Source organism: Saimiri boliviensis, chromosome 7 (assembly GCF_048565385.1).
Source record: "Saimiri boliviensis isolate mSaiBol1 chromosome 7, mSaiBol1.pri, whole genome shotgun sequence".
Taxonomy (NCBI): Eukaryota; Metazoa; Chordata; class Mammalia; order Primates; family Cebidae; genus Saimiri; species Saimiri boliviensis.
In genome coordinates, this window is record NC_133455.1 from 114553776 (window position 1) to 114577089 (window position 23314).

At 39.0% G+C, this 23314-nt stretch overlaps 1 protein-coding gene across 6 annotated transcripts in view; it reads left to right on the top strand.

The window, feature by feature from the left end:
- The window catches only part of EPS8 (EGFR pathway substrate 8, signaling adaptor), a 164240-nt gene extending 148556 nt beyond the window's left edge, over nt 1-15684 (top strand). For all 6 annotated transcript variants that reach the window (XM_074403255.1, XM_039461656.2, XM_039461654.2 and 3 more), the window contains 4 exons: nt 3302-3524; nt 11461-11641; nt 12531-12660; nt 14423-15684. In XM_074403255.1, the coding sequence (XP_074259356.1) occupies nt 3302-3524; nt 11461-11641; nt 12531-12660; nt 14423-14536 (648 nt within the window). In that variant the 3' untranslated portion in view covers nt 14537-15684. The remainder of the gene's footprint in view (nt 1-3301; nt 3525-11460; nt 11642-12530; nt 12661-14422) is intronic.
- Nucleotides 15685-23314: the final 7630 nt, after the last annotated feature.

Genomic DNA, 23314 nt, shown 5'->3' on the forward strand with positions numbered 1-23314 from the left:
AATGTGTAATTCAGAGTAGGTTAAATATTTAAGAACAGTTCAATTTTAATGGCTTTGTTGAGGTTACTTGCATAATTTCCCCTCTGAAGCAGCATCTTGTATGAATCAGGAGCTTATCTCTCAGTAGCATTCTTTAATTCTTTAGAATTTTTACTCAGCTTAAGTTGCTAAAGTGACTCATTGCAACTTAATTATCAGTAGGAAAGTAAATTTCCTATGAGGTCTAGTAATTATGACTTCTTTCAGAGAAAGAGAGACAAAAAGAGAGATTTTGCTTTTAACAGAACTTTGCCTGTGTGGGAGATCACAGGCAAGAGTAAGGAAGTAACAGTGTGCAACAGTAGATCCACACCAGGTCGACCAACCCTTCTAGTTCCTACTTGGGGAGTCTGAGGGGTTTGTGAGGATGTGGGACTTGCAGTGCTCATTACTGGGAAAGTCGCAGGCAAACCAAGGACAATTGGTCAGAATTCCTTTTTTTTTTTTTTTTTGGATTTGGAGCTTAGGTACCTTTGGTTCAGGAGAAAGAAGTTCAGAGTGTGCTTCTGTTCTCCAAGACATTCCGTAAACTGAGGTACACTGGAATCATTAATTCTGTAGCTTCAACAAAAAATAGCCAAGAGGCAGACACGAGGAAAGGAAGAGCCGTAGCTGGGTGGTAGGTAAAGAGGAGTGGAGAAGCTAGGGAGGGACACAGAAAAGTGACGTTAGGAGTCAGTGCTGATTCTTTTTCTTCCATGTGAAGAATTACAAACCATGAAAGAGCTGTCTTGGTTGCCATTGAAATTACAAACCATGAAAGAGCTGTCTTGGTTGCCATTCAGAACCAGTTCACGATTCAAGGAAGGTACTTCCCCCCTTCTCATGTCAGAGGTTGGAAATATGGAGCAGGAAGACAGGACTAAGGAAAGTGGAAAATATGCAAGTAAATTGAATTTATGGCGTGCATTTTCATATGTATTTTCTTTAATCAAATATGTATTTTAAACCTATTATTTTGTTAGGTTATACTGATAAAGTTGCATTATGTAACAATGACATGAATGAAATAAGGCACAGAACATTTGGTGAGTTTGCTTTCAGGCTTGATTGTGACAGTAACACAGTTTATTCACTTTCTCACAATAGTATCTGATGAATAGCAAAAGCAAAAATTATGAGTAATATCATGGAAAGCAGGGCTCATGGCATTTTTGTTTGTGTAAGCTTTAAAAACAATAATTGAAATTATGCTTTTGAAACACTAATGTGAGAATTCATTAGCCCTTTACGAAATTACATGCAGAGGACATTCTTGTCAAGGGAATATTGCCTATACATTAATCAGATGATTTTGCTGTGTGCTAAGTATTACATTCCAGTCATGTTTGCTGTATTTTGACTGCTTTAAATATTTTATTGGCCCAAATATAGGAAGATCGTTTTGTGGGGAATAATAACAACAATCCATTCCTTCTTTCTAATACAGTATTGAATACATTAGAAATATTTTTAAGCCTCAAATGCTGAGGGAATTAGCAACTCAGTTTCTGTCCCATCTGACTCCTTTCTTTTACTCTGAGAATCTTACCATCTACTCCCTTTCCCTGCAGTCCTGCCTCTCTCTTCTTTGTCCTCCTCCTTCCCCATGCCCTCCTTCTTCCCTCAGTATCTACCAGCATTATAAACACTCCCTTCAGATATACCTCCATGCCTTCACAATACTCTTCCCACTTCCTCGACCCCACTCCACTGGTCGGTGAGTGGCAGCTTTTAAAGAAAGAGCAGAAAAGAATGAGGGCTCCTTCCTACCCCGGTTTCCACAGGTGTCAGTCATTTGCCATGAAGGTGACTATGATGGAGGTTGATTTTGAGTAAAGTGTTGTTTTGAGTAATAGTTTAATTAAAAAGTGATATGTCTGTGTGTGGTGTGTATTTTTGTTTTTGATCTCTGTGGAAATTGGGAGGACTCTCTTAAAATCAATATTACCTGATATTTGGGCCATTTTAGAATTTAAAAGTAAATACTGTTCTAATCAAAGGACCAGATTACCAAAAGGTCTTTTTTGCATGTACTATGCCAATCCTAAATTAGAATAATTAAAATTGTGCCAGGGCAATGTCTAAACTTTGCCTTAATTACAAATAATTGCCCTGTATCTTTGATTCTAAAAATAAAATGTGCCTTTTGAGAATTTGGAGCCTCTCTCACAATGGGTTATCTATTAAAATTATTTTTTTTAGATTTAAAATGTTAACTATTATCTGTATTTTAATAAGGAATATGCACAAATACTGTTTTATAGGTATGCCTAACAATCATGATTTTAAAATTATTGAAAAGCATTTTGTCGTCCAGGCTCAGTGGCTCATGCCACTGAGCTGGGAGGCTGAGGCGGGCAGATCACCTGAGGTCATGAGTTCTAGACCAGCCTGCCCAACATGGCAAAACCCTGGCTCTACTAATGATACAAAAAATAAGCCTGGCATTGTGGCCTGTGATCCCAACTACTCAGGAGGCTGAGGCAGGAGAATCCCTTGAACCTGGGAGGCAGAGGTTGCAGTGAGCTGAGATGGTGCCACTGCACTCCAGTCTGGGTGACAATAGCGAAACTCTGTCTCAAAAAAAAAAGACATTTTGTCACATCTGCCTTTTTTCTTTTAATACAAATGCCTACAGGCCCTTTTCTAGTATTTGTGAGTTGCAGTCATAAATATTTAAAAACCATACAATTACCCTCACAACCATCCACCCCATGACATTCCCATTTTAACAAAGGAAATTTCTAATTTTAATAAGTTAGTATTAAGATGACAGCAGAAAAAGTTATGCCTTGAACAAAATAACAACCAACATCTTAAAATTATTTGTTGAAAACAGAATTAAAAATCTTTTAATATGGCATACACTTAAAATGAGTAAATGATGCTTTGTGCTATTGACATTTAGACTTCCAGTGCAATTGGAAATTGTTATTAAAATAAATTAAAAAATAATTAGAAATCTTTCTACCTCCTCTGGTATTGTGTGATTCCAAACCCAAATTCAGATTTCTTGAAATTTATTACTATAATACTACTATTTGCTATTGGCATAGCCTTGTGACTCCTTAACTTACATTTTGACTTTGAATAAATTATGTAGAATGTTTAAAATATGATTTTTAATGATCATTATACCATATAGGATTACAGACAAATTTGTAATGGGTTTACAAGTTTGTTTACAAATAGTAAACAATGTCCTATCAAAGTATAATTTGTTTTCCTAGCCTAGGTTTATAGTTTTTAAATTTTAAGTTAATTATTTGTCTTTTTATAGAAACAAAGGATGGAGTATGGCGCAAGACCAGCTGATACTCCCTCTGCTCCATCACCTCCTCCAACAGCAGCTCCTGTTCCTGTCCCCCTTCCACCTTCCACCCCAGCACCTGTCCCTGTGTCAAAGGTCCCAGCAAATGTAACGCGTCAAAACAGCAGCTCCAGTGACAGTGGTGGCAGTATCGTGCGAGACAGCCAGAGACACAAACAACTTCCAGTGGACCGTAAGTTTCCCGGGGAGTCAAAAAATGTCTCCTGCAAATGAAAAGCTCTACTAAGTAAAATACTGTTTACTGTTGATTCTACTTGTATTAAATATAAATAATAGTCCTTTATACTTGCAAGGTACTTAATAGATTGCAAAGATTTTCACCTAGTTTCTCATCATCTACATGGTTCTGAGAAATAGGAAGTATTCTCTCCACTCTCTAATGCATGACTTTCTAGTCCTTTTCCAATATAGTATGATGGTTGAATGCAGACTCTGGAGCCAGACATTCTGGAATTTGTATAGTGAAACAGCACTTGCTAGCTGCTGGACCTTCAATGATTTAATTATCCTCTCAGCACCTCAAGATCTGAAAAATGGAGAAAAATAATAGTATCTGCTTCGTAGGATAAGTGTGAGGATTTATTGAGATAATGCATAGAAAGCATTTAGTTCGGTGCTTCTCAGCCAGGCGTGAGTTTGTCCTCCTTTCCATCCTTATGAGGACATTTGATATTGTCTGAAGATGTTTTTAGTTGTCAAAACTAGGGGAATGCTACTGATGTCTAATGGGTAGAGATCAGGGATGCTTAGCAACAGCTTACAATGCACTGGACAGCCCCCAACAACAGAGTTATCTGGCCCAAAATGTCAACGGTGCTGAGGTTGAAAACCCCTGACTGATTCTACCTACTGCATGACGCGTAATAAGCAGTCACTTAACTATATGCTGCTGTCATCATCATTATCCTCATCATAACCTTCCTGCTTCTCTTCCTTTTATTTCCTATTCACAGTAGATGCACAGTTGCACTAGGTTAATATAATCACCTGCCTATAGTAGTCTCAGGTTTACCCTCTCAATTCAGATTTCATGTGATTTAGGCTTCAGTGCCATATTTTCATAAATTTAAATTTGATGTTTCTATGAAAACCATATTTAAGCAAACTAGAAAGACACTATGCTCAACTTTGGATTATCCTTATTTGTATTATTGGTGAATAGCAGTGTAGATATTTTGAAACTGAAGATAATAGCAGTGTAGATATTTTGAAACTGAAGATAATTCTAAGATAAATTTTGTTTAAGTTTGTAGTATATGGCATGTCAATTTAATCTCCAAATTTGATGTTTTACATATTGTAAAGTTACTTTGCTTTACCTATACTTGATATATAAAAAGTCTTGGAAAACCAGAGCTGGGAAGATATTTCATATTTTCCCAATATGACAAAAGTATATAAAGGCTGTGTATGTATTTGTGTGTGTGTGTGTGAGAGAGAGAGAGAGAGAGGGAGACAGAGACAGAGAGAGAGAGAAAGAGGGAGAAAGAAAGGGAGAGAGAGAGAGAGACGGATATCTACCATTCCCTCAATGTGGGCCTTTCTTAGGGTTCTGTCTTTGTTTTCCACATAAACTACCTTAACTGTAGTTCATTCTATTTCCATTTCTATCAATACTGTCTATGTTGTTGGAAAAAGAATGATTCCCAAATTGGTCATCATATTAAAACTCATCTCTGACATCCAGATACTGGTATGGAACTGTTAACTTTGTAGCTGAGATTGGATGCTTTCTATTTATGTTTAAAACTAAATTACTGAATCTTTCACTCCCATTGTCATCCTACTGTTTTTCTCACCTCAGTAAGTCATTGCTACATCTGTTCAGTTATGGACATTCTTGATAAATTAAAAAATAAAAAAGACATAAAACTATTACTATTTAACAGTTCTAAAAATTCTAGTTAAATGCAATTTAAGAAGCATAAGCCTACTTTTACTCATTAATTTTTCTTCCACAGTATATCCAATTTAAATGACTGTCATTTCTATTTGTTGATCTTACCAGAAAACTAAAGGAAAAATGAAGTTTTGGAAAACTGATTAGCTCTGTCTGTACAGCAAAAACAACTATGTTTGTGAGTGTGTATAACAAAATAGAATCTGCTACTAAGTTTTTAAAATTATACTGATTTTTAAAAAAGAGCTTTCTTTTTCAAAGACACTAAAAACATAGTTTTAAGATGAGAAATTTCTATAAATATTTTTATTGAATTCCCTAAGGAGAAACTTCCTCTTAGAAATGAATGTTCCCTTCTTTATTCTTCCCACAAGTTTATAGCATTTCCCTCCATAGAGACGTCAGCACAGTTATCTTTGAGATGGTGGGATGCTTTTGCCAGGCCTAGGATCAGAGTTCATCGGCATCCAGTCCCCAATTGGAGCAGTGTGTGGGTTAGGACAGTCTGTTCTTTGTTCACTCTGAGAAACCAAGAATAACCTAGTGGGAAAGAGGCATAGTTTGCATTCTTTTAAAGATAGAGGGCTCTCCTGATAATTGTGACTCATAATTTTCAAGTCTGTTTTTCATAAGTTAAAGGGTGTCCTTGGTGTATAAAGTATAAACATCACTCCCCAAGTTAACACACAGACTTGTTTCCTTAGAATAATAAAATCTTACAATATATTTGCAACTTAGGTCAATTTCCTTTTTAAAATATCTCAAAAATGTAGTTTGGCATTAAATAATTTATTTTTATAAAACAAATATTTCTTGGTTACTTTTTTGTAGAGTAGTATTTCTGAGTGAATGTTCTTCAAGAACCAGACAGTAGCACATATTTCAGTGCATGTTTATTGATAGCGAGATTTCTCTCAAAATATGTCTACTCATGTTACCTACATTCTTTGCTTACTGCCTAAACTTCTGGTAAAAATAAAATGGAACTAGGAAGTAAATACTCATAGAAATGTATCAAACAGCAGCTATGAACAGGGGGAAAAAGCCAACATGCCTGTTTTTACGATGTAGCAAGTGGCAAGTATGAACCCCTTTTGTGGAAGTCTGTGTGTTGCTTATTCAAAATAGCTGCTAAGCTTTGTGTCATGGACGCTATTCAAACTGTTTTATCTCTCCTTTTTATCACTTTTAAGATACCAGCACTTTAGTTGCTTTGTATTTCTTCCATTTCCTTTGAAATACTAGTCCTTTTATTTGAGTTTAATCTTTTGTAATCACAAGGGTTATTTTAGAAAGGTGTAAAGTTATTCTGGTTTGTTGTTGCGTGTTAGAGCATTGGAAATGGAAACCCGAAGCCCAGGAACGTGTTAGACGGAGGTTTTTTTGTACTTCCTGGAAGAAAACTATGCTGTGGACTGGCGATGATCCATATAATGGCCAAGTCAGCAGATAAGAAAGGAAATCTTTTAGTGTGGTGATACATTTTATTTTATTCCTTTGAGATGCACACATAGGCTGTTTAACAGTAGGTGTCTAATGAAATGTATGTAATGAGTACTTAAATGTGGCAGCCAATAGTGTCCTGTCCCGCTCAGCTCCCCGTACCCCTCCCTCCCTCCTTCCTCTTCTCCTCTTTTTTGACTATTTTAAAAGATTTCCTAGATACTTGAGGCATTAACAAAATTAGGCTGAAATAACACTAACTATTCACACTTTCTGTTACTTCCCAGGGGTGCCAAACATTTTCTAAAACTCCCTAGCGGAAAAAAAAATCATAGAACATTGGTCACATAAAGCTCCCTCAGTGACCAGGTCATTGCCACTTGCCAACTTATTTAGATTCCTATATCATATCATATCAGGTTTTTGTTCTTCTTTCTTTTTTTTTTTTTTTGAGACGGAGTCTCACTCTGCCACCAGGCTAGAGTGCAGTGGAGTGATCATGGTTCACTGCAACCTCCACCTCCTGGGTTCAAGTGATTCTCCTGCCTCAACCTCCCAAGTAGCTGGGACTACAGGCGCATGCCACCATGCCTGGCTAATTTTTGTATTTTTGTAGAGAAACGGTTTCACCATGTTGGCCAGGACGGTCTTCTTGACTTCATGATCCACCAGCCTTGGCTTCACAAAGTGCTGGGATTGCAGGCATGAGCTACTGCGCCCGGCCTGTTCTTATTTCTTTTCTTTTTTTTTTTTTTTTTTTTTTTTTGAGACGAAGTTTCGCTCTTGTTACCCAGGCTGGAGTGCAATGGCGCGATCTCGGCTCACCGCAACCTCCGCCTCCTGGGTTCAGGCAATTCTCCTGCCTCAGCCTCCTGAGTAGCTGGGATTACAGGCACGCACTGCCATGCCCAGCTAATTTTTTGTATTTTTAGTAGAGACGGGGTTTTACCATGTTGACCAGGATGGTCTCAATATCTTGACCTCATGATCCACCCGCCTCGGCCTCCCAAAGTGCTGGGATTACAGGCTTGAGCCACCGCGCCCAGCGTTCTTATCTCTTGAAGGTGAAAGCAAACAATGTAAGGTACCTATGTTTATGTACACACATATTTTAAATACACACGCAGACATAATATTCCCCTTTCCGTACTTTTAGGTCTTTCCGATTTTTGTCATGACAGTATGTTCATATACACACATTTTCCATTAGCATAAATGGCTAGGAAAAAGCAGTAGCTAGGGAAGTTAATCAAAGGTGGTTTTGATGACTTTGCCTATACAACAGCCCTGTGCTGAGTCAGAAGATCCAGTTCTAGCTACATTATTCTACTCAAATGTGACTTTGTCAGATCATTTCTTTGTTTTTGGCCTTATCTGGTTATTTAAGGGTTTGTACATGATGATTCTCAAAGTCTTTCTTGGTGAAAAAGTCAACAGAATGTCTCAGTCATTCATTTATTCAACAAGTATTTATTGAATTAAAGCACTGTTCCAGGTGTTGAGGCTACATATGCAAACAAAAAAGGGAAAAGTCCTTTTTCTCCTCAGGCCTATATTTTAATGAAAGAAGATACGTTAAAAAATGATTAAGTCGGCCAGGCACGGTGGCTCATGCCTGTAATCCCAGCACTTTGGGAGGCTGAGGTGGGTAGATTATGAGGTTAAGACACCAAGACCATCCTGGCCAACATGGTGAAACTCCATCTCTACTATAAATACAAAAATTAGCTGGACGTGGTGGTGTGTGCCTGTAGTCCTGACTACTCGGGAGGCTGAGGCAGGAGAATGGCTTGAACCCAAGAGGTGGAGGTTGCAGTGAGTTGAGATCACGCCACTGTGCCCCAGCCTGGTAACAGAGCAAGACTCAAAATAAAAAACAACAACAACAACAACAAAAGGAGAAACCAGGAAGATGGCCGAATAGGAACAGCTCTGGAGTACAGTTCCCAGTGAGAATGCAGAGGGTGAATGATCACCACATTTCCAAACAAGTTTTTACTGCCCATAGACCAGGAGATTCCCAGCCTGAAATGTGCCACGAGTCTCCAGCATGGCTGTTTCAGCCGGCACAATGATTCTTTGCACAGAAACTCACACAAATCTGGGTGGCAGTTTCAACTGGCACCTGGAACGCCTGGTATACAGAGTCGCCCATTCAACTGAAAAAAAGGGGACTGAAACAGGGAGCCAGGTGATCTGGCTCTACGGGTCCCACTCCCACAAAGACCAGCAATCTGAAACGCTCTGGACTGAGAGTTTCACAGCAAGCACAGCTGGAATCAGGATGGTCCAGTTCTGTGGTGGAAAAGGCATCTGCCATTACTGAAGCAGTCCACCAGTACTGAGACAGTCTGCCATTACTGAGGCAGTCCACCATTACCAAGGCAGTCCACCATTACCAAGGCAGTTCACCATTGCTGAGGCAGTCCTCCATTATTGAGGCAATCTGCCATTACAGAGACAGTCCGCCATCACTGAGGCAGACCTCCATTACCGAGGCAGTTCTAACTATATCTCTATAAACAAAACTGCAAGGAAATTCACAACACAGCTGGGAAGAGCCCACGCCAGCTCAGCAACACCTCTGCTGGTAGGCTGTGACTAGGCTACCTCTTTGGTGGGCAGGGCATCTCTGAAAAAAGGCAGCAGCACATCCATCAGGAACTTATAAATGAAGTCCCAACTTCCCAGGACAGAGCATCTGGGAAAGAAAAGTGGTTATGAGTTCCACTGCAGCAGACTTAAATGTACCTGCCAGCAGCTCTGAACAGAACAACAGAGCTCACAGCTCAGCACTTGAGCTCCTATAAGGGACAGACTGTTTCCTCAAGCAGCTCTCTGACCCCCGTATATCCAAAGAGACACCTCATAAAGGAGAGCTCAGGCTGACTTCTGGCTTTTATCTGTCTGGGACAAAGATAACAAAAGAAACTGGCAGCAACCCTTACTGTTCTGCAGCTGCCACAGGTGATCCCCAGGCAAGCAGGGTCTGGAGTGGACCTCCAGCAGTCCTACAGCAGAGGGATCTGACTGTTAGAAAGAAAACTAAAAGACAGAAAGAAATAGCTTCATCATCAATGAAAAGCATGTCCACTCAGAGACCCCATCCAAAAGTCACCAACTACAAAGACCACAGGTAGATAAATCCACAAAGATGGGAATAAACCAGTAAAAGGATGAAAACACCCAGAACCAGAACGCCTCTCCTCCTACAAGGGAACACAACTCCTCACCAGCCAGAGAACAGGTTGGATGGAGAATGAGTCAGATGAATTGACAGATAAAGGCTTCAGAAGATGAGTACTGACAAAATTCTCTGAGCTAAAAGAATATGTTCTAACCTAATGCAAAGAAACTAAGAACCTTGAAAAAAGGTTTGGTGAAATGCTAATGAGAATAAACAGCTTAGAGAAGAATACAAATGAATTGATGGAGCTGAAAACCACAACATGAGTTTGTGCCCTTTGTGAGGACATGGATGAATCTGGAAACCGTCATTCTCAGCAAACTGACACAAGAACAGAAAATCAAACACCACATGTTCTCACTCATAGGCGGGTGTTGAACGAGAACACATGGACTCATAGAGGGGAGCATCACACACTGGGGTCTGCTGGGGGGGGGGGAATAGAGGAGGGACAGTGCGGGGTAGGGAGTTGGGGAAGGATAACATGGGGAGAAATGCCAGATATAGGTGATGGGGAATTTTTTTTACTATAAAAGGAGCAGAAAAATGGACAGTGACTAAGAAAGAACATGGTAAAAAGGGCTTGTTTAAATAAGGTGACAGAAATCATAGAGTAATAGCATGTTTGCATGCTGATGAACTGATTCAGTGAAGAAGGAAAATTAATAACAGGAAAAGTAAGGGAGAAATGACAGAGTATATGAATAGGCAGAGAACTTGAGGCCTTGTGCATACATGGAGGGTTACCCTTGGAAGCAGGGAAACAGCTCCTCTATAACATGATAGTAAGGCAGTCAGGGGAAACTGCTAGTAGGAAGGACTACTAGGGGACGGAGGTTCTCTTCTAACTCTTTTATTCATAAATTAGGAAATGAGATCATCAGCTCAAGGTGAGAATTGGGTTAGAGGTTTGTAGAGAAAGTAGAATATATTCAATACTTGTCTAAGACAGTGGGCAATTACATAACCTTAGGCAGGACTTCTCAACCTAGGCCCTCTTGACATTTGAGGCTGGATTATTCTCTGCTGCAGGAGAGGCTGACATTATAGAAAGTTTTGTGCATCACAGGCTGCTACCCACTGTATGAAGCAGTCCTTCCCCCTTTTCTCCCTCCATTGTGACAACCGAAAGTGCCTTCAGATATTCCCAGATGTCCTTTGGGGTCAAAATTGTCCCCAGTTGAGAGCCACCAGTCTAAGGAAATGTCGTATGATTGTCATGAAGCATTAACAGCCAAGTTAAGGTTCATAATCATGAATTTAACATGAGATCATTCAGCATTGTTGTATTATATTCAGCTGTGCAGGTGCAGGACAGAATATGAGAAAGTTGGATTTAACCAGGATTGGGGTTTTGCCAAAGGAGTACAATGAAGGGACTAGAGAAGAGCCAGGGAGTTATTTTAATAATTGATCGTGGAATTTATACCAGGCGAGGATACAAGTGAGGAAAGACGGTAGGAACACTAGATTGTAGGTCCTACGGGGGTCAAAGGATTATAGAGATAGGGGTTCTAGAGAGGGTGATGTAATTAATTAGAGATTTTCAAAAAGAACCTTCTCCCTTTTGGTGTCTAGGAAGGAAATCTCAGATGGAGGAAGTGCAGGATGAACTCATCCACAGACTGACCATTGGTCGGAGTGCCGCTCAGAAGAAATTCCACGTGCCACGGCAGAATGTGCCAGTTGTCAATATCACTTATGACTCCACACCAGAAGATGTGAAGACATGGTTACAGTCAAAGGGATTCAACCCTGTGTAAGTCTCTCTGTGAATACTTCACAATTCTGTGTCATGCATTATTTTCAATATAGACGTCACAGATAACTCTTAAAAAACGTAAGGGCACAGACTGCATACTCAAGAAATGACTATAGCTATTCATAGCCAAAAAGGAACTGAAATAAGCAGAAATAATTATCATTTGATGCCACCCCATTTTCAAGTTGGTAGTATCTATTCATTATTGTTTCTTTAAGCAAACCGTTGGCAGCTTTGAGGCCCAGGAGCTTCTTTTTTCCATCAGGTTACTCTGATGTAACCTAGGATCTAAGCTAGGTAGGACTATGGTCTTAGCTGGACTCCCTAGACCACATAGGACATATACAGCATAAGTTTTCCTGTTGTTGCAGGACATAGTGTCTCCGGCAAATAAAAAATAGACAATGTTACCTTGCATCAATTAGAATCTTAATAGAGCTTTTCCTTTAATAAACTCATGGTAAAGGCTCTATTATCTATCTAAAAGTCTATAAACATTTCACGTATATGTGGCACAATGAACTAGTAGAATAATACATATTCAAGGGGCCTTGACATATTACAAACTCACCTACGCAGCTTGATTGAAAAATGAGGTACAATGCTTAGTCAGTTGCCAGGTTACTATACCTTCTATGAAACATCAAGTCACAAGGAATGATACTAACCCCAATTGGCTCCTTTTTGATACTTTGTAATTAATCCTCTGCGTAGCCTCAGGACCATCATCATGAAAGAACCTCCTTACTGCCCTGACTATAAAGACTGTAGTAGCATTTAATAAGGGTTCCAGGATATGGAACACTTAGAAAAGAACAGAACGTTTTCTCCTTTGTTCATAGGCCGTATTTGTAATGCTCAGTTTGTTTTTCTTTTCTTTTTTTAGGACTGTCAATAGTCTTGGAGTATTAAATGGTGCACAGCTTTTCTCTCTCAATAAGGATGAACTGAGATCAGTCTGCCCTGAAGGGGCGAGAGTCTTCAGCCAAATCACTGTACAAAAAGCTGCATTAGAGGTATGCCTTGTCAGCCTGAGGTGGTGTTTTTCTGCAAATTGAAAGCTCTGAAAACAATGGTTTATATCCGTATTAGACAATTTCCCTTTCTTAATAGAGCTGAATTACATTTAACTCTGCTTTTGTAAATTTGTCACTGGAGATCATCAATGACATTTGCAGGAAGATTAATTTGTTATAAATGCTCATAAGACATGAAGCTTGAGCACATACTTTTGGACATTTAACAAAAAGCATAATGTTCCCATTTTATATGTATTTACTACTTCTATAGGAATTTTAATTTTGACATAATAATGGAAATTAGCTTCTGAATGAGTAAGTGCCTTAAGAGGCCAGAACTCTTGCCTATTCTTAATATTTAGTTTGGAGAGTCTAATAGCTTATAGGTTGTAAAATAGTAAAATAGTAAAATTCTGGCTGTGTGTGTTTACATCTAAATAATCAGGAAAGATCCATTAGGTAGAGATCACTGAAAATAGTCCTGAAGAGTAATTGTTTAGTTATAGTGGTCTGTATGAAAGCAGGAGAGTCAATGTTTTCTAGATTGGTTATACTTAAGTTTCCAATATCCTATTGTAGCCTTAAAATGGGCTATGTACAGTTAGGAGTTTGCAACCGTTTCATCTCACAGCTCTTAATAGTTCCATGAAAATTATACTTGGACTCAAATGAAATAATGTAGGCTCTGGCATGAAATTTATACATAATCATCTCTAGCAGGTATATTCTATAAATTTAACAGTTAAGTAATTCAGGGCAAAATCACTTCATGCATATCACCCCGTAGTCATTCTAAATCAAGAGAAATTATATTTCCTTTGGAGGTTTTGCCCTACAACATTGATCTCAAAGGCTGCATATTGAAGTTTTAATTTGATTGCTTTCCATATGTTGAATATTAATAAGGATTATATATTTTCTCAAGCATTTTTATTACCATTATAATCTAATTTTGTTGAGAGTGTGTAATTACTTCTTAAAGGTATGTTAGAAAATTCCTATTCCTAAAATTTCTGAATTCATTCATTCCATACCTGCCTATCATTATTGTCATTTGCTGTCACCACCCACTTCAGGATGGCCTCTTGCTTCTTGTGCTCTTCCTGTTCCCTGGATGGGAACCGAGGCGGAGGCTGGCTACCTGAGGTTCTTCATGTTCCTCAGCCACCTTCCACCTCACCCTTTTCTTGGATCTAGTTCATCTTGTAGATTATTCACCTGTGTTGCCAGAGACTTCTGTTGATAAGAGTGCAAGAAGGGGAGAACACACGGATTATAGAGGGTCTGGAACAAGAGGGAAAACTAGAATTATCAGAGGGTCAGAACTATATGGAAGGGAAACTGGGTGAATTCTGAGCCCACTCTGGCTTGAGTTAAAATCTTCTAAAGGCAGATCAGTATCCTGCTTGACCCCAAAAGAGTTATTTGATAATTTTCCCTGTTATTGTACTTACTGTACACATATGCAATTTATCTCAGCAAACCTAGAGTACCACACATACATTATTGATTTATCTTTATCATGTTCAAATGCAAGGCCTAGTGAGTGAATTGCCTTAACAGACTTTACAAAATGAAAAATTAGTAATGCGATATGTTAGTGAAGTCCAGAAACTTCACTTAAAAAGTGTAGCCGTAAGCTTTCCTAAAGAGATACTGGAAGAAAACCACAGTACACTTTTATCCTGAGCCATTTCATTACATGACCTGCAGCCTACACAAATCAGTAACCATCTTGTCTGAACTGTTTATTTTTCAGGATAGCAGTGGCAGCTCTGAGTTACAAGAAATTATGAGAAGACGACAGGAAAAAATCAGTGCTGCTGCCAGTGATTCGGGAGTGGAATCTTTTGATGAAGGAAGCAGTCACTAATCTGTTTGTTTGTTTTTAAACTCCATTGTTTTTGGCATTATTTCAGTATGCTTTGTTTTAGGAAGCCTTGAAGGGAATGTCAGATTCATTTTTCTTGGTGTAATTTATCACCATAAAAAAACCCATGCAAACCTGAGTGAGCACAGGATTTGCTTCTAGGCCCATTATTTTTATTAAAACTGAAAAAAATTTAAACTGAATTTTTTAACCTTGGAAAATATTTTTCCTACTTTACAAAGGTAAGGTTTTCTTTATTAGAGTAATTATTTTATCCCCATTCCAATGGATAAGCAGGAATTGTTTAGATAGTGGTGGATTTATTCACTGCAACAAAGGAACAATATTGTCCATGATTTAAAATCTAAGCAGTTTTGATTTTGTCTGTGAATATGGTATCTGTCATTCAGGGCGTAGCTCACTGTGGGCTAGCCTCTGCTTACTTAGGTCTCTTCTCTGACATAGTCAGTGGAAGAATGTTTAGATTTATTTAAAGTTCTTAATGCCAACAGTTTAAAAAAATTAAAACATTTGAATGAACTGTAAAGTACAGCCATACCTTGGACATGCAAATATAAATCTATGGAGCATTCTCAAGACAGTTCATCATGGCTCTGTTGATTGCAATTCCTTGTATAGCTTGTATTTTGATTTAGTTTATATTCTGCTTATTATATATACTGTGTTCTTATATATGAGAAAGCACAAGTGGGAAAGAGGTCATGTCTGCTCAAAATATGGCAAAGGAAGTAGTCCGCATTGATGTGCAATTACAGTATTTTGCTTAATGAAAGCCTTAGTTCTGAATATTGATATTAGTAGTTAAAAGGAAATGGGACCATTTTATGTGTTTATCTGTGTCAAGTCTTTCTGGTAATAAGAAGCACTTAATTTACACATATTTTAATCCTGTGAAAGATTTCACATAGAGAAAAGAAAGATACCTAACCTTCAACAAATGTTATTTTTGGAAACACAAGTTTTGTCATTAAATGTTATTTCACATATATAAAACAGATGTTATGTAAGGATGTTGTATATTTTAACATAAATCATTTAGAGAAATTATCTAGAGTCATTAATTTTCATAGTGCCTTTTTCACATGAGTCAGCTGGAAAGTCTGCAATAAACAGTATTTGCTGTCTGTTAATGGCTTCTGTCTCATTGGCAAAAAGGATCTGCTGCATCGGCTGAGGATTTGAGTTGGATAGAAGGGGAAAAAGTAGAGACCCATATATATTTTTTCAAACTATGTATTATTCTATTTCTGAGTGGGTAGAAAACTCTGGAATACTTTCTTCAGTTGTTTTTCTTCTTTTCACCTCTCATTTCATCATCTTTCCCTTCTACCATCTAGTCACATTTGGTAGTGATAATGGAACTAATTTACACTGCACTTATAGTTGCTAAATGCTTCCACATAAATGCTTTCCTGGATATTTGCAACAACTCTATATGAGTTATTATAGATGAGGAGATTTAGCTTCCTAGAAGCTAATTTTCCCCAGATCATGAAGGATGTGGGTTTCTCATCTTCCATCTCTCAGTCTCTCTATAACACTGCCCCTTGGATAAACGGAGCAAGCATGAGCATGATAAAGGCGAATTAGTTTAGATCTTTTACGTTTCGTAAGAACTAACACTTATGTATAATTTGGTCTTTATTTAAAGGGATAAGATGGAAAAAAAATAAGATCCAAAATTTAACCTGTGTGTAAAATAGCATATGGATATGAAAAGAATTGGTGTAATTTATATGTTTATGCTATAAGATACCAAAGGAATGTACCACAGAGGTAGTAATTGTAGAAAGCAGTCATGTCAGCTAAGGGTATGGGGACAAACAGAAGAGGTTCATGGAATTTAGAATCTTGAAAAAGCAGCACTGCAGAGTTTGGATCCAGACATCTGAGGAGTTTGGTCACTGGCATCTGAGGATTTAAAGAAAGGCTCTCCGCCCCCCGCTCAAGGCTAACAAGGGACACAACCTAATTGGTGCTTTTGCCTCAGGTATTCAGAAAAGAGTTCAGGAATTGAAAATCAGTTAAGAAAATCCATGCATCTGGGACTTAGACTTTGGAGAAGAGCCTGGCACGGAGCTGGTGCTTGAGTCTCTAAGAGGGCACAAAGAGGATGCCCCAGGGAGCATGGGGAAAACAGAACTGGCAAATTGAGCCAATTACTGCTTCTGGGAATCGTTTGCTACTTATTGAGTGAAGAACCACAACCGAGTGATGTTGGAAGCAACAGGAAGTAGAACGGGAGGGAGAAGTTCCTTGTTCCCTCCCTAGCCTTTTATCTCTCTGTAGCACATGCCTTGAGTACAGTCTATTGAGCATGGACCTGACAAAGCCCCAGATCTCAAAGATGAGAATGAAGGGATGGGTTTGAAGCTGAGGGAATAACTCATAACCCATTCCAATCTCAGTAGTCGGCCTCTACACTTGCTCTTCTATACATATTTGAAATTTCATACAACAATAATTTTTTAAATGTGGGCTAGGAGCAGAATACAGGCTCATGCTGGTATCACCAGTACTTTGGAAGGCCAAGATGGAAGAACTGCTTAAGCCCAGGAGTTCAAGACCAGCCTGGGCAACAAAGTGAGACCTATATCTACAAAAAAAAAAAAAAAAAAAAAAAAAAAAAGCCACATTTGTTGACATTCATCTATAGTCCCAGTTACTTCGGAGTCCAAGGTGAAAGTATCATCTGAGCCAGGAGTTCAAGACTGCAGTAAGCCATGATTGAATCACTGCATGCCAGCCTGGGTGATGGAGTGACAACCTGTCTCTTAAAAAATGATTTAAAAAATTAAAAAATAGAAAAGCTTGATTTTACTTAACAAGATGCAAATCACCTTTCTCTGTTATTTAAGTGGTATTTAATATAGAGTACTTAATGTAAAGAATTAGGTGTTTTGTTTTTTAAAAAATATCTTCTATATCTCTGCTTAACTCACTCAGTATTTTTCAGCTTTCCCAATTATATGGAATACAGTTAGAATATCAGTCTTAAAAGGGGATTTTGTGAGGATGGCATAGTAAGAGGTACCAGAAATCTGTCTACCCACCTAGACAATAATTATACTGGGTGAATCTATTTGATGTAACTCTTTTGAAACTCTGGAATCCATTGATGGCTTGCAACTTCTAGGGGAAGGCTTGGTTGGTAATTTGCAGTTAATTTTGATGAATAGCAAAAATTAATAATAAAAATTTTGCTCTTAGCCCAATAGCAGCTACCCATTCCCCACCCCCAAACCCTGTGGCATCAGATGTGCACATGTTCCTGGAACAGCCTGCACACAGCTTGTGGGAGCCAGGGTTGGCAAAAGGGGCCTTTTTCCCCAACACTGGGTATCTGTTCCTTGATCACAGAGGTGCAAAGAGGCAGAGACCATTGTCGTTGTTTCCTCCACATTATTATTATTATTATTATTATTATTATTATTATTGAGATGGAGTTTCGCTCTTGTTACCCAGGCTGGAGTGCAATGGCACGATCTCGGCTCACCGCAACCTCCGCCTCCTGGGTTCAGGCAATTCTCCTGCCTCAGCCTCCTGAGTAGCTAGGATTACAGGCACGCGCCACCATGCCCTGCTAATTTTTTGTATTTTTAGTAGAGACAGGGTTTCACCATGTTGACCAGGATGGTCTCGATCTCTTGACCTCGTGATCCACCCACCTCGGCCTCCCAAAGTGCTGGGATTACAGGCTTGAGCCACCGTGCCCGGCCTTCCTCCACACATTATTATTTCCAATTCCTTCCCTGGGGCCAAAGGTGACTTTTAGAGACTTTAAAGGCTGGCACCATTTTTTCTTTTTCTTAATTTTTTTCTCCTTTTGGGATCCAGATGTTGAAAACTAGTACATTCTAAAGCAACCATACATAATGGGAACATTAGAAAGTTTTTGTGCAAGCTTAGAAGGCACAGGTTCAGGAAACACATGTGAAGACCTTAATTTTACACCTCGTGTTGATCTACATGACAAAGAGAGCCTACACCAAAAAAAAAAAAAAAAAAAAAAAAGCAGAAAACAGCAAACCCTGGGGGAAAGGAGGCATCTAACAGGGCCTTAAGGAGGAGTCTAATATCTACAGTTACCACATTATTAGATGCAAATGTCCAGTTTTCAACAACAACAACAAAACCACAAAGTATACAAAGAAACTGGAAAGCAGAGCCTATTCAAAGGAGAAAAACCAACTGAAATGATTCCTGAAAAAGATATGATGGCAGATCTACTAGATAAAGACTAAAGAAGCTCCTTTAAATATGCCGAAGAACTGAGGGAAGACATAGAGGAAGTCAAGAAAACTATGTATGAACAAAATGGAAATTATAATAGGTAAAAAGAAAATTCTGAGATCTAGAAGTACAATAACTAAAATGAAAAATTTACTATAGGAATTCAAAGACATATTTGAGCAGGCAGAGGAAAGAATCAGTGAAATTGAACATAGGACAATGAAAATGATCAAGTCTGAGGAACAAGAAGAAAAAAATGGAAGAAAAAGTGAACACTACCAGCTGAACCTGTGAAACACCAGGTTAAGTGAACCAACATATGCGTCGTGGGAGTCCCCAAGAGGGAGAATAGAGAAAGAAAGAGTAGATAAAATATTGGAAGAAATAATGGCCACAGACATCTCAAATTTGATGAAGCATCTGAATATACGTATTCTAGAAACTTAATTATTAACTCCAAATAAGATGAACTCAAGGAGACACCACTGAGATTCGTTATAACCAAAGTGTTCAAAGCCAAAAACAGAATCTTAAAAGTAGCAAGAGGGAAATGACTTACCACATACAAGGGATCCTTGATAAGATTATCAGCAGATTACTCATCAGAATTTTAAAAACCAGAAAGCAGTGGGTTAATATATTTAAAATGCTTAAAGGGAAAAAAGAAAGAAAAAAAAAAAAAACGAAAACTTTAAGAATTCTATATTTGGGGTCAGGCGCAGTGGCTCACGCCTGTAATCCCAGCACTTTGGGAGGCCGAGGAGGGGAGATCTTGATGTGGTTAAGAGATCGAGACCATCCTGGTCAACATGGTGAAACCCCGTCTCTACTAAAAATACAAGTTAGCTGGGTGTGATGGCGTGTGCCTGTAGTCCCAGCTACTCGGGAGGCTGAGGCAGGAGAATTACTTGAACCTGGGAGGCAGAGGTTGTGGTGAGCCGAGATTGCACCGTTGCACTGTAGCCTGGGCAACAAGAGTGAAACTACATCTAAAAAAAAAAAAAAAAAAAAAAAAACCCACAAAGAATCCTATATTTGGCGAAACTTGTCCTTCAAGAGCAAAGGAGAAATTATGACATTCCAAAATAAACAAAACCTGAGGGAATTTTTTAACCAATAGACCTGCCCTGCAGGAAATGCTAAAGGGAGTGCTGAAGTTTGAAATGAAAATATGCAAAACAGTAACTTGAAGCCGTATGACAAAATATAGATCTCAGGGATGGTAAATACATGGGCAACTATAAAAACAACCATTATTGTAACAATGGCATGTTTCCACTTTTTGTTTTCCATATGATTGACAGATAATATATTTTTCAAACAATTACTGTCATACCTAGTGTTATTATAACTCTGGTTTCTAACTCCACATTTTTATTAAAAGAATTATTATTAAAAGTTTATGTTTCTGGTTCCACAATGTATAAACATGTAATGTTGTGACATCAAAAACTGAAGGAGATGGGGACATAACTGTTAAAGGAACAGAATTTGTTGAAGTTAAGCTGATATAGCATGTTATAACTTCAAGATGTTAAATGTAATTATCATGTTAACCACAAGGAAAATAGCTTAAAATATACACAAAAGTTAACAAGTAAATTTTAAAACTTTTATTTATGGTAGCATAAAGCAAAAATTCTTAGGAATTATACAAGGCAGTATGTGAAATTTGTTCAGTGAAAACTATGAAACATTTCTGAAAGAAATTAAAGAGGGCACAAATAAATGGAACAAAATCATGAATTGGAAGACTTAATACTGTTACGATATCAATAATATCTAAGTCAATCTACAGATTAAGAGTGGCAGTCTCTCTGAAAATCCCAATGATGTGGGTTTTTTTGTTTTGTTTTGTTTTTTGTTTCGTTTTATTTTGTTTTTTTTGTAGAAATAGAGAAACCCATCCTAACATTCATATGAAATCTCAAGGGACTCCAAATAGCTCCCTACCCCTTAAGGAAATTCTGAAAAAGAAGAAAAGAGCTGGAGGACTCACACTTCATGATTTCAGAACTTACCGCAAAGCTACAGTAGTAAACATAGTGTGGTACTTGCAAATACACAGCCATATACTGCTGCCCCACCTGAGTGTTTTGCCGGTGGCCTGGGAAACTGAACGCTTGAACAGTTCAGCGCCCCCCAAGCACAGCGGGTGCTTGACCCTGAGGGGCCAGAGGGGAACAAAGGTATGGACCTGGTCCTAACTCTTCAGAATTTGAGCACACTGTTGAGGGATATCATGCTGAGATCTGTGGTCTGAGCTCAAGCAGGGAAGGAGCTTCCACTCTCAAAACACTGAGCAGATTGAGGTAAGGGTTTGTGTACTGGTGTGAAGCTAGGTGTCCCTTCCTCCACAAGACTGGTCTTAGAAGGGCATAGACCATTGGCCAGATGCAAATTCTGCCTGAGGAAGCCCTGTCACCTGGAACACTTGAACAGTCCAGTGATCTGGGCACAGAAGATTCGGAACAAACTAGCTGGCTGGGCCTGCTCTTGGGACAGATGCCAGAGGGAGACCCAATTGGTAGAGTGTGAGCTGGGCAGACCCCACAGCTATCTGCTGGGCAAAAAACCCTGAGCCTCAGGCACCATACCAACTGCACATCCACAGAACAACTGCCCTGTGCAGGATCTGCCTTTGACCCACTACGAATTTTACTTACCCCAGATATGACAGTCTCCTACTGCTTATAAAGGGTGACCAATAGATTTTACCTCTTTCTCTCTCTTTAATAGGCAATGAATCATGGGACGCTAATGCAAGAGGTGCTCTAATCACTTAAAACTCTCCTGTCCACACTTTTCTTGAAGAAAATTTGTAGGAAAAACGAGATTCACTTGTTTCATAAAATTAACTTTATAGAGGCTGTGCTAGAGGTTGGGTGGATGTCTCACCAGGTCTGAGTCTTCTCACTTTCTTCTCAATGCTTGCATAAGGAAGGTGGAACAATATTAGAAAATTGTAGAGAGTCTGTAAAGGAGTGTATTTAAGACTAGTTGTTTCTAAGTCGGAGACAATGTTCATTCAATAAACATGTAGCTCGTGTTTACTTTTAGAATTGGCTATTCAAGGAGATACCTAGACAGGGTCTCCGCCATCAAGGAACATACAATCTAAAGAACTGTTGCAGTTTGCCTTATTTATCCCTGAATCTAGTCTTACTGATTTCTTAGGACAAAATTACCTCCTAAAACTAGCAATGCTGATTTTCCAGAGACTAGTTTTATGCTGTGACATTTAGTTTTTCCCAAAGGGCATAGCCTTAACTTAGTAGCTAGCATGAGAAATGTTCATAAGGTTGTACAAAGGGCCCTTAGGAATGGATTGGGAAAGGAAGGCATTTTACCATTCTGTAATACCATCTTTTTCTTGCATATTTTTTTCTCGTTGAAAAAAACACTAAAATAAAACATAAAATACTTATAAAGCCACGGTTGCCATAGGCGTCCCAAGAAAGGTTGCATTCTCAGCAGTTCTGGGTTCTATATAGGAATTTCAGTTTGTATGATGTGTTTCTTTTTCCCTACCCATTCTCTCTCCATCATCTTGGTTCCCCCGTCCCTTCTTTTTTCCTACTTTTTTTTTTTTTTTTTTTTTTGAGATGGAGTTTAGCTCTTGTTGCCCAGGCTGGAGTGCAGTGATATAATCTTGGCTCACTGCAACCTCTGCCTTCCGGGTTCAAGCAATTCTCCTGCCTCAGCCTCTGGAGTAGCTGGGATTACAGGCATGCAGCACCACATTGGCTAATTTTTTATATTTTTAGTAGACATGAGGTTTCTCCGTGTTGGTCAGGCTGGTCTCGAACTCTCGACGTCAGGTGATCCGCCTACCTCAGCCTCCCAAAGTGCTGGGATTATGGCGTGAGCCACCGCGCCCAGCCTTCTCCTCCACCTTTAAGACCTACTCCCACATCATCTCACAGCCCCTTTACTCGCCTCTTTGTTTCTTTCTCTATCCTCAGTTGAGGATAGAAAAGAAACCAGGGCTCTGAGAGCAGTTTTTTGGGAAAGGCTCAGTTGTTTGTTTTTATTTTGGGTGGGGGGGCCACGCTCAGCAGAAGAAATATCTTCTAATACTCAAATGCTCATATTTATCACATTTGTGAAAGAAAGGTTAAACAATGAAAAGTTAGTATAATCCTGATGAGATAAAATTACTAGGAACTACGCAATTAAACGTGAAGCTGAATTAGAGGGGGGTGTGGCTATTACATGCTCTCGGAGAATTAAGGTCCTGAACCTGGATTTCTGTATGAACTATGGGGTATAGTATGTATAGGGTATCTTAAGCTGAGATGCCTTTGGAGGAGCTTTGGACACATCACATTGAGCTTAGGCTGGAAGGAGGTGGGCGGAGAGCCAGGACTGCTGCGGGGCCCAGATGGTCCTGGTCCAGGCGGCTCTCGGGGCTCATTCCTTCCTGACTGTAGTCCCAGGCAGCTGGCCCAATTCCTGCTCCATTTCTGAACTGCCTTGGGTGGGAAAGCCCTGGATATGGAATAGAGTATAATTTCCCCATTTCAG